This window comes from Balaenoptera ricei, chromosome 13 (genome assembly GCF_028023285.1).
Source record: "Balaenoptera ricei isolate mBalRic1 chromosome 13, mBalRic1.hap2, whole genome shotgun sequence".
Classification (NCBI taxonomy): domain Eukaryota; kingdom Metazoa; phylum Chordata; class Mammalia; order Artiodactyla; family Balaenopteridae; genus Balaenoptera; species Balaenoptera ricei.
In genome coordinates this window covers 41,575,783-41,592,411 of record NC_082651.1, presented here as the reverse complement: position 1 = coordinate 41,592,411, position 16,629 = coordinate 41,575,783, and the positions used below count along the sequence as shown (strand labels likewise).

Here is a 16,629-nt window from a genome sequence, read left to right as displayed (position 1 = left end):
ATAGAACTCAGGGCAGCAGGAGTCACAGCTGTGATCCTTCGTCCTACAGCAGGAAAAGGCTGGTCATTTGCTGTCACTGCAGCTGCCATGTCTGACTTCCTGAAGCTCCTAAGGACTTACTTCCAGTCCTGGGAGAGTGTCCATCTGGCTGAGCCTGGGCCACACTGTACAGTGACAGGGAGCGGGAGGCCCTGGCTCTGAAGTTTCTAGAGAGGAAGGCACTTCTGCTCCCTGGGACCACTTACGAGGAGTGGTGAGAGGGCGTTTTAGGAAGGAGAGGTTGAAAGCTGGGAGCCAAAAACGACGCATATTCACTTCCAAGGCCATCTCAGAATTCATGGGCAGAAAGACTCATGAGGGATGGGATCCAGAAACAACTAGAAGGGTCTCTTTCTCTCTGTTCCCTCCCCCCTCCCCCATCATCTCTTTTTCTCTGACTGCAGAACTTTCTCCCTGCATGGAGCTCTTTCTGAGGCTCCGTTTTATTCATCTGAGCTCCAGCCACACACAGAAGCTAGCATCTCAGTTCCAGTTCCAGATTCTTGGGAAAGATCATCGAATTGCTTCAGCTTGAATCCGGTGTCTTTCCCTGTCTCCAGGGGGGCGGTCTCAGAGAACATGGTTCTTTTAAATAGAGAAGACACCCCAAACATGTCCTATATATTGAGGAATAAAGTTGGGGGGCATTCCCACTAGGGGTTCATATCTGTACAGGTGTGGCTATGCATAAAAGAGGACTTGCTGCATGAATAAACAGTGTAGAGAAGTTGCAAAGGGGATGTATAACCTATAAAGAAAACTGGTTCTTCTCAAATCACTTTAGTCACATTGTATTTGCAAGCAGCTAAGTGCTTCTTGGATCCAATTTTAGCTCTGCCTTGCAGCAGGTTCATGTTACTTTATGCATTTGAATAGAGCCAAACTGTACTTCTTTAAAAATAGAACATAATTTGGACTTTCCCTAGATCAACAGGGCCTCTTGCCCTTCTTCTCAATGAAATTAAGTTTTACTCCCTATTTGGTACCCTTCTCTAAAACTGGAATCTGGCAAACTCCTGCCACATACGAGGCACCCTATAAACGTTGGTTGAATGAATGAATGAATGAATCAGCCAATTACTTCATCCAAAGGTTTTTTCTCCAGCAACACATAAAGGCCAGGTTCAGCAGCAAGAAGCTTGATCTACTCCACCTGCTTACAGAACGTCCCTCCCAATTCCTCCCAGGTTTCCTTCGTTCCATCTCCACTTTCACCACCTTGGGCCAAGTCACCGCCATGTCTCACTTTGACCCTCTGCTATAGCTTCTAACTGGCCTCTTCACCTCCACTCTGGCCCCTTGCACCCCATTCCTCCCAAAGCATCCAGAGATGCTGAAAAGTAAACCAGATCCTGTCATCCCTGTGGACCTGGTGGGCCCTAGGCAGCTTCCCACAGGCCCTGTGTGGTTCTCTTCAGCCTCACCTCCTCCAACACCCCCTGCCCCCAATCTGCACTCCAGTCAGGATGTTCTTTCTTCCTGGACTCTTCCCAGGACCGTGACCCAGAGCGTTTCCTTCCTTCTCTTGAGAACCCTCTTGTCCTCTGCCCCAACCTCAGTCTTGCCCAGTAAACTCCTAACTGGCCTTCAGATCTCATCTCAAATACCTCTCACTGTCCGGGGATGAGATGAGGGCTCCTACTATCTGCTCTCACACACCACCATTTTCTATCCTTTATTGCACTTATTGTAATGGTGTAAGATTAGCTTGATTACTTGATAAGCGTCAGTTTCCCCCACTGAAGTGGAAACTCCGTGAGGTCAAGGACTATATTAATCTTCTCAGGCTGCCATAACAAAATACCACCAACTGGGTGACTTAAACGACAGAAATTTGTTTTCTCACAGTTCTGGAGGCTAGAAGTCCAAGATCAACCTGTCAGTCAGCAGGTCTGGTTTCTGCTGAGACCCCTCTCCTGGGCTTGCAGATGGCCCCCTCCTTGTGGTGTTCTTGCATGGTCTTTCCTCTGTGTGCATGCCTCCCTGGTGTCTCTTCATGTATCCAAATTTCCTCTTCTTATAAGAACCTGTCAGGTTGTATTAGATTAGAGCCTACTCTAAGAGCCTCATTTTAACTTAATCACCTTCTTAACTGGGGTTAGTGCTTCAATGTACAGATTTTGGGAGAACACAATTCAGCCCATAACAGGGACCATGTCACTTATGTTCACCGTTGTGTCCCTGTCACCCAGGACAGTGCTTGGCATGTTGTAGGGCTCCATACATACCTGTTAAATGAATGATTAAATTGAACCCCCCTCATTTTACTTTTCCCCCAACCACATATTGTGCTAGGGGCAAAGAAGAGGCACAGATTGCAGCAGGAGGACTATAAGTGACCACAGTGTCCGCTATTCTGATCTTAAAATCACAGACCTTTGGGGGAGTGTTGCTACCTCCTGGTACCTTCATATAAGGCAAAGCCAGCCCCCTGTCAGCAGCTGACCCTTCCTGCCCTGGGAGTGTGTGCTACCCCCATGGGCTGCTGGGGGAGAAGTTTTGCTGACAGCTGCACACCCACACCCATCCAAGTGGCCCACTTTAGAAGGTGAGTCACCCAACTGCTGGGAGTGGGTCCACACAGCTCCCGGAAGGCAGTTTAGCAACAGGTACTAGGACCTAAAAAAAGGCATGTCCTGTGCCCTTATAATTCCAAAGCTAGGAATCCCATCTGAGGAACAAGCAGAGGGGGGCTCAAGATGGGTTTATATCCCAGTTTTTATATGAAAAACGATTTCTCACTACTCTGATGGTAAGAAACTGGGAAGAGTCTAAATGTGCAGCAATGGGAGAAAGCTTTGAGAATTTAAGACATTCATATGATAGAAAATTAGGTAGCTATTGAAAAAGTTCTGTATAAAGAATTTTTAATGATGCAAGAAAATGGTACATGAAAAAGCAGGACACAGAACTGCACAGACACTCTGATCTCAGGTATACAATAGACTAATTTACATGCATATATGCATGCAATTCACAGGAAAAAGTCTGGGCTGGTAAATAAACAAATGTTAATACTGTATTTTTCAGACTCAGTGATTTCCTTCTTTTATGATTTTGTGTTAAAAGTGGCATGTGTTGTTTTTACAACCAGAGAAGAGGGGTACAAAGTTTTTAAGGCAGCCGGCGCTGCCAGTCAATGAAATTCCTCAGCTCTGGTCTTGCCTAGCGAAAGCGCCGGCCCTGCGCCTGCTGCCCAGCGCGTCCCCGGGGCGGTCCGGCTGGCTCCGAGGGAGAGTGCTGGAATCCCCGCGGCGGGAGGAGGCGACGGGCTTGGCGTCGCGCACTGCCGGAGGTGGAAGGTCAGGGGAGGGACCAAGCCTTTCTCCTGTCCAGGAGCGAGATCTGAACTGCGCTGGGCGCCCGGAGCCCCGGTCCAGCCCTCAGCCCTCGCGGCCGCCGCCCAGTCCGCTGTTCCACCGCCAGGTGCAAAATGCCGTGTCATTGGGAGAGTCTGCGGCCGGAGCATTGAATTACAGCTTAGCCGAGACAGGGTAGGGCGGCGGGGGTGGAAGGGGAGCAGAAGCCCCTGTTCTCCTCGGAGCACCCGCTGACAAGCGGGCTGAGCGCAGCCGGGGCGCGGACCGAGTGGAGCCCACTGGAGCAGCCCGGGACTGGCCTGTTCCTCTTTAAGAGCCGCTGCTCTGAGCCGGGAGCCAGTGATCCAAGCCGCTCTCCCTCCGCCAGCTCTCTCCAGTGAGGGAACCCTCGAGCTGCGTCTCGACCGTCCCCGACCTTGCCCAGCCCTCTCCGCGCCCTGGGCGCACTGGGCCCGGACTCCCGCCAGTCATGCTGAGGGTCTTCATCCTCTACGCCGAGAACGTCCGCACCCCGGACTCCGACATCAGCGATGCCTACTGCTCTGCGGTGTTTGCAGGTAGGAGGGGCCCGCGATCCCTCCCGGGAGGGGAGGATGGGGTCGGAGAGGAGACGCCGCGGCTCTCCATCCCGGAGAGCACCGGGACGTGAGAGGCCAGACTCCTCGCCCAGACCAGATTGACTTTGAGTGTTGCGAAAACACACACCCTCGGAGAGAGGCGACTCAGAGGGAAATTGAGGCAAGAGGGAGAGGTGGCTGAGCGGCCTGGAAGCTGAGCCCGGGTTGGGGCTAAGAGGGACCTGGAATACGGGGCCAGCATCTTTCCTCGCACTCTCTGGATCTCTTAAAAGAGGCCTTTCCGGGTTGTGTGCTGCAAAGCGTTGTACTGCAGGGCTCCCCGCCTCTCCCCGGAAGACTGGTCCCCGGACTATTTGCAATCCAGCTCTTCCCCCCGCCCCCCCTCGCGCCCCGGCCCGGGCCTGGCGGCTCTCCTCGGCCTTCGCTCTCTATTACAGGCTGGGCCGGCAGGCAGGCGGCCCCTGGGGGCAGAGGCATCGCCCATCGGTCCAGGGATCCTACCCTTGCTTTGGGCACAGGATGCGGGAAATTTAGCATGTTGGGGGTGGTAGCTCCATCATCAGGTTGAGGCTACCTTGAGCAGGGGAGCCTGCTTCCCTATCAGATTGAGACCTCCCGCAGGAAGGTCTTTTCATGGTGATGAATGGACTACTCCAGGAGGTGAGGGCTGGGCCCTGTCTGCTTCTCTGCGGTCCCCCTCTGGGTGGAGCCAGAGCTGGGGTCTACACAGCTGGGTCTGTGGGTTTGGAGCCATACTGAAGGAGAAGGACCAGAGGGCAGGAGTGTGGGAGCCCACCTCCCCACCCACCCTGTGGGTTCACTCTCAGCCTCTGTTACCTGTCTTTCCCTTTCTCCCCCGGAGATCTGGCTACATCCCAGGCCTCCGGCAATCATAACATCGGCTGGTCCCTGGCCATCCAGCAGACATTCCCTTTCAGTTTCACGAGCTCCTGGATCTACCTGTTCCCAGACGCCCATGTGCCCATGTGCTCCCGGACACATGCACACCTGAAGTGCATGTGACACCTGCAAGTTCCAAGGAGTAGAAACTCACAGAACGCAGGCATGTGTCCATAGCAATGTGCGCGCGCGCACACACACACACACACACTCACACACACACACACACACACACACACACACACACACACATTCCTGGGTGTGAGATTCTGGGTTTCTCGAGGAGGAGTCGCTGAATGGGCCCTTGGCCTGGAAAGAAGTGTGCACCGAAGGGGGTAGGAGGAGCGGTAGGTGACACTCCAGCTGTGCTCTTTTCCTAACGCGTTGCTTTGACCTGTTCTGACCAGTTTCCCACAGTTGCCTTCAGAAATGAGCTTTATCAAGGTGTTTCCAGGAGGAGAACGAGGGCACAAATCGGGGGCCTCCACGCTTCCTCTGAAACCTTGGCTCTGGGCAGGCCAGGCCAGTGGTTCATCTGCATGGCCCGGACTAGCAGCCTGGCTGAGGGCCCTGGGCTGAGAGCTGCAGACCTCCAGGGAGCACCATTCACTCTGTAAATAGCCCCCTGGCTGAGGGGAGGGAGGATACATTGCAGCCAGAGGGAAAACAGGCACCCTGTGCTTTAAGCAGCTACTCCCGCCCCAGCACCCCTCGCCTGGCACAGGGCCCCCTGAGGGCTGAGCACCCTCTGGAGCTGTCCAGTGCACAAGTGAAATGCAAGAAGGGTCACCTTGGAGCCCCTGCCTCTGTCCTCAGGGGTCTTGTCTCCTCTGGCGTCCACTCAGCCTGAACCAGATTTTCCTCCACTTTCTCTGACCACACCCCCAGCTCCCAACACCTCCCCGCAGGACAACACACTTGACTCAGCCTTCATGGCGCCCCTACCCAGACCAAGCTCAGAACCCTAGTAAGAGAAAGGAAAGAATGAATAATGAATAATGAAAGGGGAAGCACTTTCTCACCCCAGAAGTGCTTTACCTAGAGGAAATCCTGTTGTCGTCATTTCTGCTCCCAGGGCCGCCTGTGGAGCAATCGCCCCATCCTGTATCCTCGCCCTGACTGAGCCCTTCCCCCCGTTTGTCTGTCTGCTGTCAGTCTGCAGTCCTCCCCTTTGCCTGCAGCCTGGCTCCTCCGGGTGGGCTCCCCCTTCCCTGGCGATGAAAGAGGGTACACTGTGCTGACCAGGAGTGTCCCCCGCCTTTGGAGGGGGCCTTCTGGATCCCGCCCACTCCCAGCCATCACAGTCACTGCCGAGCAGTCATGGGGAGCGCAGGCCCCCCTCCCCCACCCCTGGCCGCAGTCCACCTCCTGCGTGTTGGCCAAGCTCTTCACTCATGTCCAAATTTGGCCTCCCTGCACCATTCAGGCCTGCTCACCCTCCTTCTCCCGACCAGGGCCAGGTTGGTGAATGATTACACAGAAGGCTCTGGTCTCAGGAGCACACTTCTCAGAGCAAAACACCCTTCTGGGAAGGCTTCCCGCACCAGCTGGCCTGGATCTGGCTTTCCCAGACCTGTTAGTTTTGGGGCCCATAGACCCCCTCCTTTGGCTACCTATTTGTAGTATCTCATAATTTCACAGGTGCCTCCGCGCATGCATAAATTCATTTCCTGCTCACAGTAGCTTTGTGAGGCCAATGGGCAGGGATATCATCCCCTTTTACAGATGAACAGATGGGCCCAGAGAAGTGCAGGGGCCTGGCCAAGGTCACACAGTGGCCAAAGCACCCCCCCCAACCCCCATCATCACGCCCTCTGTTGTTCTCAACGTCCATGCTCATGAATAAGAAAGTGCTTTGGAAAGCATACCACACACTGCCCACACATGAGGCACCCTGGGCCTGAGCCAGAACAGGGGAGGGCTGTGCGTGGGGTACGCAGCATGGGCTGAGTCAGAGTGGAGGGGGGAGCGCAGTGTATGATGAATGACCCAGAGATGGAGGATTCCAATTTTGAAAAGTGTATTCATCACAAGGAGAGAGAATGGTCATTCATTAAGCACAATGATGCTGTGAGATATATTTAACTGATACTGTGCTTACTAGGTGTAAGCACTGTTCTAAATAGAGCTCACTTACTATGAGTTCTGTCATGTTCGAGTTGTAATTTGTACCAGGCCCTTATATGTAGACGTTTAATCCTCCTATCAACCATATATGGTAGCAACCATTATCACCCCCATTCTACACCAAAAAGAGGTTAAATCATACACTAGTCATTAGTGGAATCAGGATTCAGGCCCACACAATCTGGCTCCAGAACCCCATCTTTAACTGCTCTACCATTTCCCTCTGGTCTTAGCTCTGATTTATAAGAGACAAGCAGTAAAAGGTGGAGGGGCAGGAGTGGACCCAGGTCTGGCTCACACCCCAGAGCCCAGTCTCAGTCTGCACGTGGCCCCCTCACACCCTGCCTTATCTCACACATTGTCCCTGATGCCACCCACTCTCGTTCTCCCTCAGGCCCTGACATCCCCACTCTCATTCTCTGGTCTGGAGGATGCTTTCTTATCTCAGAGGGGTCTCTGCCCCTCTGCATCACCCTCTCTGCATCTCATGGGACCGGTCACCAGTTGGCCCAGGTTGCTCCCTCTGGGCAGTACTCTTGTGCTATGCTATCTCAAAGGCCTCTGTTAGGCCTGTGATGGCTGTTCAGGGACTGACATGCATCATGTCATGCATGATGCATCATCATGTAGCACTGAGGTGGGCAGCCTGCAGTGGGTGTGGCAGGCACTTGGGGGCCTCTGGAAAGGGGGCACTGTAAGCATAGACCCCAAGCTTAGCCAATCCAGTGGGGTGGAGGGGCTCAGGAGTGCAGATAGCTGGCAGCCTTGGTCACATTCCAGTGGGATGAGAGCATAGAACAAGAATGAAAGAAGGATGGTAGCTGAGAGTATTGGCTATGGACCCAGACTGCCTGGGACCTTGGATTTGGAATCCCAGCACTGTCATTTTCCAGCTGTGTGTCTTTGGGCAAGTTACTTAACCTCTCTGTGTCTCAGTTTCCTCATCTATAAAGTGTTGATAATAATAGTACCTGCTTTGGAGGGATGGTTCTGAAGAGTTTATGTGTTAATCCACATAATACACTTTGAATAGTGCCTGGCACTTAAATACATGTTAACTATTTTACTATTATTATATATGTTTATATATATATTTATTACAATTATTATTATGGTTAACATGTATTGTACATGTACTAAGAAATCACTGCACACATCCAAAAAGCCTTTCACTATCTTTTTTGCCTGGTCCGGCCTATCACCAGCTCTGTTGGTTCATCTACTGTCCTACCAGACTGGGCACAATGTGCTGAGAAGTGAGTGGCCATCCCCTTGGCCCCAAGGGATCCTGGTCCTGTCTCCTCTGGCTGCTCCCCCCACACCCCCTGGAGCAGTCCCTTCTGAGGCTAAGACATACGTCCACTTGCCTGACGGCTGGCTGTGACCCTCACCATCGGGCTAGATCTTTCTTGGAAACTGTATCCCTCCAGTGACTCCCTGAGCCCACAAACCTTCTCAGTCCCTCTCCCCAGGCCAAAATCTGTTTCTTTCTTTACTTCCTGCATGCTGGTCTCTTTCCAGATTGGCTCATTAGGCTGAAATGTTAGCAAGAAGAGCACTAACATCTATTGTGTACCTACTGTGCGCCAGGCGGGCACTGGGCTGGAAACCTTAGTGTTTGCTTTAATCCTCCCAACAGCTCTGTGAAGTAGCATTCTCTTGATTTCACAGAAGTGGAAACAGACTCTGAAAGGTCAAATCTCACGTCTTGGGACACATGGCTAGAAAAGGGTGCACTGGGACGGACGCAGGGCCGTCTGATTGTTCCTGCTATGGGAGAGTTCTTCCCAGGCAGTCGGTCACATGACCATGGCCATAACTAGAATCACTGCTGTCTGTGCAGTCTCTACCCTGACACCCCTGGTAGACATGTGACTGCCTCTCTAATCCCAGCTGGTCGGATTGGGATATCCTCGGGACACAAATTCTTCAATGAATGTGAGGGGGGAGGGCAGAAGGATGCTTTGGACCATCCGTACTCCTGTAAGTTTTTGGACTTTGGCAAATGTGCCCTGAGGAATCCTGTAAGCTCATATGCAGAGTGTCCGTCTCAAGGTTCTTGTTATTGGAAGCAGAGGGCAAGGTTTATTTGCATTCTGGATACCCCATGTCAGGCCTTGGAAAAAAACAAGGCCCCAGACATTAGGAGAACTGAGCCAGAGGAGACCAACTCCAAGAGCAAGAAGGGGCTCTCCTTGAAGTATCTCCTCCTTGACTGGCAGGGAGGAAGGACCCCATATAGGTGACAGGAGAGGGTCACAAACCCACATGCCCATGGGAGCATGGCAGGTGGCGTAACTAAGGCCAGAGGGAGAAGCGCATGCATATTGGGTGAGTGGTAGCAAGTAGGGCGAGCCGAGATGCATGCTCCGGGCTGCAGGTGCCAGATGATCAGTGTTAGGCAGGAAATTAGGGATCGTGTGCCAGCTTCTCTGATTTTTCAAGGGATGCTATAAATCCAGATCTCCTAATGTTTAAAGTACAATTTTGTTATAAAACATTGTGTTGATCAAAGTCAGCAGGTCTATGTGCTGGATGTGTCCCAGGGGATACCAGTGGCAGCATCTGATGGTGTTTTGTTTAATCTGGGAGACCTTGGTGCTTGGACTCTCCAGGGAACAGGCAGCCAGTCTCCTCTCACCTGAGATCATCAGTCAGCACCTATCCATGACTACACCGATGGGGTAGCAGGGGAGAGCTTTAGTCCCCTCCCCCCCTTACCTCTTTTAGCTCTGAAATGTCCGTTGCGCTTAACATGAAATTGTAAGTAAAAGCTGGGCTTGCTATGCAAATTCAGCTTCAAAGCAGGTCCCCTTGAGGCAGGAGATAGATGAGCCCCAGGCTGAACAGCTGGAGTTCGTCCCCTGTGGACAGATACTCCAAAATAGCAGGAGGGAGGAGAAGATAAGCCCTGCCCAGATAAGAGACAAAAAAACACATATTCCTCATTCTTGAAGTCAAGGAGACCTTCCCAACTACACATGCACAGAAAAGCTCCTTGGAGGTCAAAAAGGGAGGGGGCGCCACCCCATAGTAAGCGATGTCAACCTACCCATAGGCCTATTCTCTAGAATCCATCTTGGCTAAGAGATGCGCACACACACAGAGGAGCACGCTGAGATATACCAAATACGGACTCAGAACCAGCAAAGCAACATGACTGGTCAAAGGAAACCCAGAAGAAATGCCCCATAAAAGTCATTCAAACTACCACAACGGCGCGACTCTCTCTCTGAGCCCGCCCATGTGTCTATCCACACGTACTCTTCTTCCTCCTAATAAACACTTTACTTGTTTCACTACTTTCTGTTTCTTTGTGGAAATTCATTTTCGTGTCACTGGCCACTGGTCTAGTGGCTAGGATTCAGTGCTCTCACTGCCGTGGCCTGACTTCAATCTCAGGCCGGGAACTGAAATCCTGCTTCAAGCCACTGTAGGCCGAGGACACCCGAGACCACCCTTACCCACTTGCTACCCAACAGTGGCCCCTAAGCTGGCCCTGTCACCTTTGCAGTGGGGCTGGAGTTGTCCCGGATGCCGAGGAGCCGCCCTTACCTGGGGCCTTAGGTAGGATGCAGACCGGGCTCTTGGTTAGCGAGCCCTAACTGATGGTGGGGGGCACGATGGTCTCTCTCACTCACATAATGGTTGATGTGTAGGCAGCCCAGGCTGGTAAAGTTCTGACCCACAGGGCTGTCCAGGCCCCTGGATCCTTTCTGTCTTGTTTCTCTGCTATCCCCCGTGGTCCCTTTGACAACATGGTTGGCGTGGTGGATATTGTACTTGGCTCTCCAGTGTCCCTTCCACACCATGATAAGGCTAAGCCAGTGGTTCTCAAAGAGGATAGTGCTGTCCCCTTGGGGGAATTTTGGATATGATGATTTGGGATATGTTTTCACTGCAGCCTGAGCAGGAACACATAGCCCTCCTGCTCATATCGCATCGGTCATCACCTGGTTTCCTGGCCACATCCAGCTCTGAGGGAGTTCTGGGAAATGTAGTCTATTTATGTGGGTGACCATGCTTCCAGGTCAAGCTCCTTGGAACACTTCTATGGCAGGAGGGGAGGACATCTTTGAGGGGGACAAGTTGAGGTCTCAGCACACTGTCCGCAAGAGCTGCATTCCTGATGCAAGTCCCCTTGGGAGGAAGCCCCCTTGAGCACCAGGCCCCAGGATGACATCTCCAAGGGAAGAGTCAGCCATCCTATCAGGGAGAAGTGAAGGGCAGCCAGGCTGGGAAGTTGGAAGCTGGGATGGAAAAAGAGGCCTCAGGAAGTGTCCAGGGCTCAGGCCACCAGCTGCTGCTTTTCTGGTGTACTGAGCAGGTGTGTGGAGACCCTGTTCCTTGGACATAAGCCAAGGGTTTGCAAAAGTCCCTTGGAATATTCCTCTGGAAATATTAGATATGCCCCTACAGATTTCCTGTGCCACCTCTGACCGATTAGAGCAGGGCTAGGGGGCAGGGTGTGGTGTGCTGGGGAAAGCAGCAAAGTCAGGAATTATTATGATGGTAAAAAAATATCCTCAATCATCAGATCCAAAATTCCCCCTAGGGGGCAGTACTATCCTCTTTGAGGACAGCACACTTAACATCACGGGGTGGAAGGGACACTGGGGAGCCAAGTACAATGTCCATCACACCAACCCCAGGCCAGCCCTTCCTATCCACTGGGAACACCTGGCTGCCTGAGACAAACTTGGGCTCTCCCCTCATCGACCGACTCCACCATCTAGCTAGACATCAAACCAGCACTTAAACAAATAGTTACTGCTTACAGTTGGGACAAGCGCTAAGAAGGAAAAGTGCTGCTGTGCAGTTGTTTGCCAGAGGACCCAGCCTAGACCAGGAGGTCAGAGGCTTCCCACGGAAGTGATGAGGCCTGAAGAGTGAGTGGGGGTGGCCCTTTAAGAGAGAGGGGAAGGCAGGTGCAGGTGGAGGTGACAGCAGAGCTTGGAGGGAGTTTGGAGGGAGCTCAGCATGTTCCAGAAACTGAGAAGTCACTGGAGCTGGAGCTGGAGAGTGAGGGGCTGAGGGGTCTTACCTTGTATGCAGAGGAAAGGGAGCCGGGCTCTACTGCAAGAGCATGGGAGGCCTTGGAGGGGTTTTACGAGGGGAGGGACCTGATTATATTTAAGATCACTTGGCTCCTGTGTGGGTAATGGACCAGAGGTGACCAGCTAAGAGGCAGCCCAGGCAGGAGAGGGTGGTGGTGGAAATGCCTTGGTGGAGGTATTTGGATGCTGTGGGCACATAGATGGTACCAAAGTCAGTAAGGATGACTTAGGCTGCAAGTAAGTGAAATCCTACCTCAAAAAGGCTTTAATAATAAACAGTCTTAAAGTGATTTTTATTCCCGATACAAGTCCTCTTGGGAGGAAGCCCTGTTAGTACCAGGCCACAGCATGATCCAGAGACCTGGTGGGCTCTGGGCATATACAGTATGATCCAGAGACCTGGTGGGCTCTGGGCATATAGAGTGGACAGCTCCACAGTCACCCTGGACCCAGGCCGACTCCATTTTTCTCTCTGGTCTGCCGTCCTTGGTGTCTGCTACATCTTAGAGCTGGCCGGCCATTGGATCTACATGCTTCCTTATTCTCACGAAGCAGGAGAGGGAGTTGGGCTTGTTCACTCACGGAGGATAAGTTATTCCTCCAGGAGAACATCTCGGGACATATGCCGTCGCTGGACCAACAGCTATTGCCAGGAGATAGTCTCAGATAGGTCAGGATCTGGAGCTAGGGCTGGGGGTAGTACCCGAATAGTCGGCTTCTGCTGAGAGGGAGGAAGTTTGGATGTTGGAGAGGAAGTAAATGTCCAGCTCATCATGAGGGTTAGTGGGGTCACCCAGGGAGAGTGGTAGAGTCAGGAGGAAGAGGGCACAAGCCAGCTAGAGAAGGTGCAGCCTTTAAGGTTGGGAAGAGGACAGCCTCAGACTTGTCATCGAGTGGGTGAGGGCGGTAGGATCTAGTGCCCAAGTGCCCAGGGGGGGTTAGGAGTACGAATGATTCATTTATAACAGCAGGAGAAAGAGCAAAAGATTTGGGGGCAGAAGCTGACGGGAGTTAGGAGGCCGGGAGCCTGAGGAAGTTCTCTACTTTGCATACAAGAAGCAAACTGAGAGTGAGGATGGTGATGGGATGTTGTAGGTTTGGGGAGAGAAAAGTATGAAATTGTTGTCTAGGAGAGAGGGAGATTGAAGGGGCTGTGGAGATGTAGTGTGGTTGCCTATCAGCACTCAGGATCCACCAGAGTCAGGGGTGGGAAATAACAGGTGAGGCCAGCAGGTTAGCTGTGTTATTCTCCAACACCTTTAGTGCTTAGCGGGCTGGGGTGGAGCAGGCAGAGCTGGATTTCACCACGTTGTTGTTTAGCCACCTGAAAATGCTGGATCTTCAAAACAAGAGAAGAGAAAGAGAGCTGTGATCTTGTGCAGCAGAATGACGATAACTAGTCACTGAATTGAGGCTGAGTGAGGAAGCTAGTGAGGACCCGGGAGGTGGGAGGAGGGACAGTGCCTGTCGGGTGCTCGGCGCTGCAATGTAGGGGTATAGAGGTGAGAAGCCACCTGTGGCCAAGAAGTTCATCGGCTGGAAAGGAACCAGACGTAACACGGGAACGCGCGCTAAAGGCTGTCACCGCTCGAGGCTCACTCTCTAGGCAATCCCCCTCACGGTGGGGGCGAGGGGACCTAGAGATTGCTGCTGGGGATGTGGCAGGGTACCGAGCGGGCAGGATGCAGACCTCCGCCTCCGGAGACGAGTGACCCCGGACTGCTCTGGAGAAGGCTCAGAGGCCCTTCGCGAGAGTTCGAGCGTTGGAGTCTCTCGGGCCTCCGGGGCACCGAGGGCGGTCGAGGGGGAAGGTGGGCCGAGGCGAGCGGCGTGGGCGCCAGGGGCTCAGGGCGCAGCGCGCGTTCGGCCGCTCGGCCGTCTCCTCCTCTAGCGCTCGCAGCGCTTGCAGTTTCCCGCGGACACACTCTGGTCTCTGAAGCCGGGTTTCCCCCACCTCCCGCCTTCGCACCCAGTTGCCCCTGGGCGCTTCGGGCAGGAGAGCAGCGGAAGCGAAGTCGGCCTTGGTGCGCTCGGGGCCCGGGCGCGCTGGCCGGGCGGGTAGCCGGGACGGTGCGGGCTCCCGCTAGCAGGCGGGCGGGCGACGCTTCCCAGCTGCGCAGCCGAGCCGTGCGCCCCGCGTCAGCTGCGCTTCCATTCCTGGTGGGGGCGGGGACCCGCGGAGGGGACCAGCGCCCCCGCCGGCGCCGGGCTGACCCCTGGCCCGCCCCGCCCTCCGCGGGCAGGGCGGATCCGGACCCGGGCCGGAGGGGAGGGTCCACCCAGTGGGTGTCCGGTGTCCTCGCCGCGGCCTCTCCCAGGCGCCGGGACTTCTCCCGCGGAGGCGACAGCTCGCTCCCCTCTGGTGCGGCTGCCGCGGAGCCGAGCGCTTGCTCGGTGGGGGCCGGCCGAACCATGCTGAGCTGCCAGCTGGTGAGGGCCAGCAACCTCCCCAGTGTGAAGAAGGACCGGCGCAGCGACCCGGTCGCCAGCCTGACTTTCCGAGGTGAGAGCCCCGTGGCCGTCGCGCCCGTGCGCTCGCGCCACCGACTCTGCGCGCGCACCGCCGGGTCTGCCGCCCCGGTTCCGGCGCTAACTGCAGTCCAAGCCATAGTTTCCTCCTCGTCAGCAAGGACAGAAATCTCAGAGAAATTTCGGTCCTATCTTCTGCAGAGGGGGCGAGGAGGATGCAAGCGAGCACGATAAATGCCACTGTGCTCAGAAATTTTGGAAAACCGGAAGTGCCATAATAGGTCAACAGTTACCACTTAACTAAGACCGAAGCCCGGAGGGAATAACGTGCGAGCCCTTAGCGGGCAGTGATGAGGGCGGGGTTGGAGGATGGGTGCGGAAGAGAGAGGAATAGGATCGCTTAAAAACTGGGCGTGGAGACCGTGAAAGTTGTGTCTTGATTTCATTCATTCATTCGTCCATCTTTCTTCAACACTGGCCATATTGAATCGGCCGTGTCTCAGTTGGGAGGAAAAGGGATAGAACAGGGCGGATGTGGCCTTGATACAAAAAATTTTGAGAGTTCAAGGAAGCTTTTTAAATGCAAAGAGCCTAAATGCCTGCCTGTGGTACTTAGGCAAGAGAAGGTCTCTCTCTGTTTGGGGCAAACACCCCAAAGGACTCAAACCCCTCCGCCTTCTCACCAGGCACCCTTAACTTCCGCCTCAAGGCAGACATTCCCACGGGAGGAGGTATCTCAGGAGGGGAAAGGGAAGAGGAAGGATCTGTCAAAATTAAGAGAAGGAACAATGGCAGTGAGTCAGGACCCCAGTTATGCAGAGAAAGATAATTAAGGAAAGGGAGAGGGTTTTCCTCTTACCACGAGGTGTATCCTGTGGTTTTGTGGAATTAAAAAATGTGTGCGGCGCAAAAGGTGGTCAAACGGAGAGGGACAAGTGGCTGGTGTTTTCAGGAGGTTAGAAAAAGGTGGGACCACCAAGGGGGCTCTTTAGCTCTGACCCACGGTCGCCATCTGCTCCCCAAGCACCCCGAAATGATGAGAACCGTAGATGAAAGACACAATTTGGCAAAGTGAGAACTAACTGTAGCTTTTATTCTTTGTTGTGGGACCATTTACATTTTATTCCTTTTTTGAAAAGTGTGAGTCGAAACAGTTTAGAAAACTCTTCTGTTTTCCTTAATCGGTGATATTCCTGGGTGCCTACTATCAAATGCAGCGTCCAGACAAGGTCCCTAGTTCTCCCTTAGGTTCAGATTCTGCCTAAGCCATTCTTGTGTGGAAATTATGGGGCCAACACTGGCTGGGAAAGAAGTTCCCCAAGGACCCTGAGCCCAGGGCCCTTCATCAGCCTAGGTCTCTTAGATGCTTTGGACTTCTTTTGCATCTGTTCACCAGTCTCTTTCCCTGGTTCTCTAACGGTTTTGTGGTAGCTACTAATCTCCCCATTCTGCAGACAAGGAAATGGAAACCTGGGGAAGTGTCCTGGTCATGGCAGGGAGTGCTTGGAGTGGGCAGTGCCCTTGAGTCCAAATCAGTTGAGGTCCCTCTTGGCTGTTGCCCCAGCCCAGGTACCCCGAGCACATGCACCTGCTGTCCTCTCCCCATCTCTGCATTCCCCTCCCTTTATAATGCCTTACTATTTATTTGCACTGACGAGCTTCTAGCAAAACTGAAATATAATGGAATGTACCATCTCCAGCTGTTCAAAGTCTATTTATCTTTCAAAGCCCAGCTACAATGCCACCTTCTCCAGGAAGGCACCCAGGATTCCCCTGGCTATCATTAGTCTCTCCTCTCTGGATGCACAGCACCTTGTTAGGTCTGCTAGTGCACTCGCCCCAGCCGGGCTGTGCTCAGTACTTTGCTCCATAATTAGGATCGCAGGACTCCTTGAGGGCGGCCTCTTGTCCTATTCATCAGGATGCCTGGTGCTGAGAGCAAACAGGTGGTACTCTCTAGTGTGTGCCCTTTCTGGCCCAGTTACTCACCATCTTCCAGATGTGCCTGGGAGTCTCAACAGTCTGGGGCAATGGTTCTCATGTTTTACTGTGCCTGAGAATCTTCTGGGGATTGTGCTTGAAAGACAGATTCCTGTGTCCTATCCATAGAGGTTCTGATGCAGCAGGTTTAAGTGACCT

The 16,629-nt window shown here is 53.4% G+C and overlaps 1 protein-coding gene across 19 annotated transcripts in view; it reads left to right on the top strand.

Annotated features, from left to right (window-relative positions):
* The first annotated feature begins 3,374 nt into the window (after positions 1-3,374).
* Positions 3,375-16,629, top strand: part of DYSF (dysferlin) — a 231,105-nt gene continuing 217,850 nt past the window's right edge. For 6 of the 19 annotated variants that reach the window (XM_059943007.1, XM_059943005.1, XM_059943003.1 and 3 more), the window contains exon 1: positions 3,376-3,916. In XM_059943007.1, coding sequence (XP_059798990.1) covers positions 3,829-3,916 — 88 coding nt within the window. In that variant the 5' untranslated portion in view covers positions 3,376-3,828. Of the gene's footprint in view, positions 3,917-14,247; positions 14,525-16,629 lie in introns of those variants that run through there. The other 13 variants (XM_059943006.1, XM_059943004.1, XM_059943000.1 and 10 more) reach the window with 4 other exon arrangements.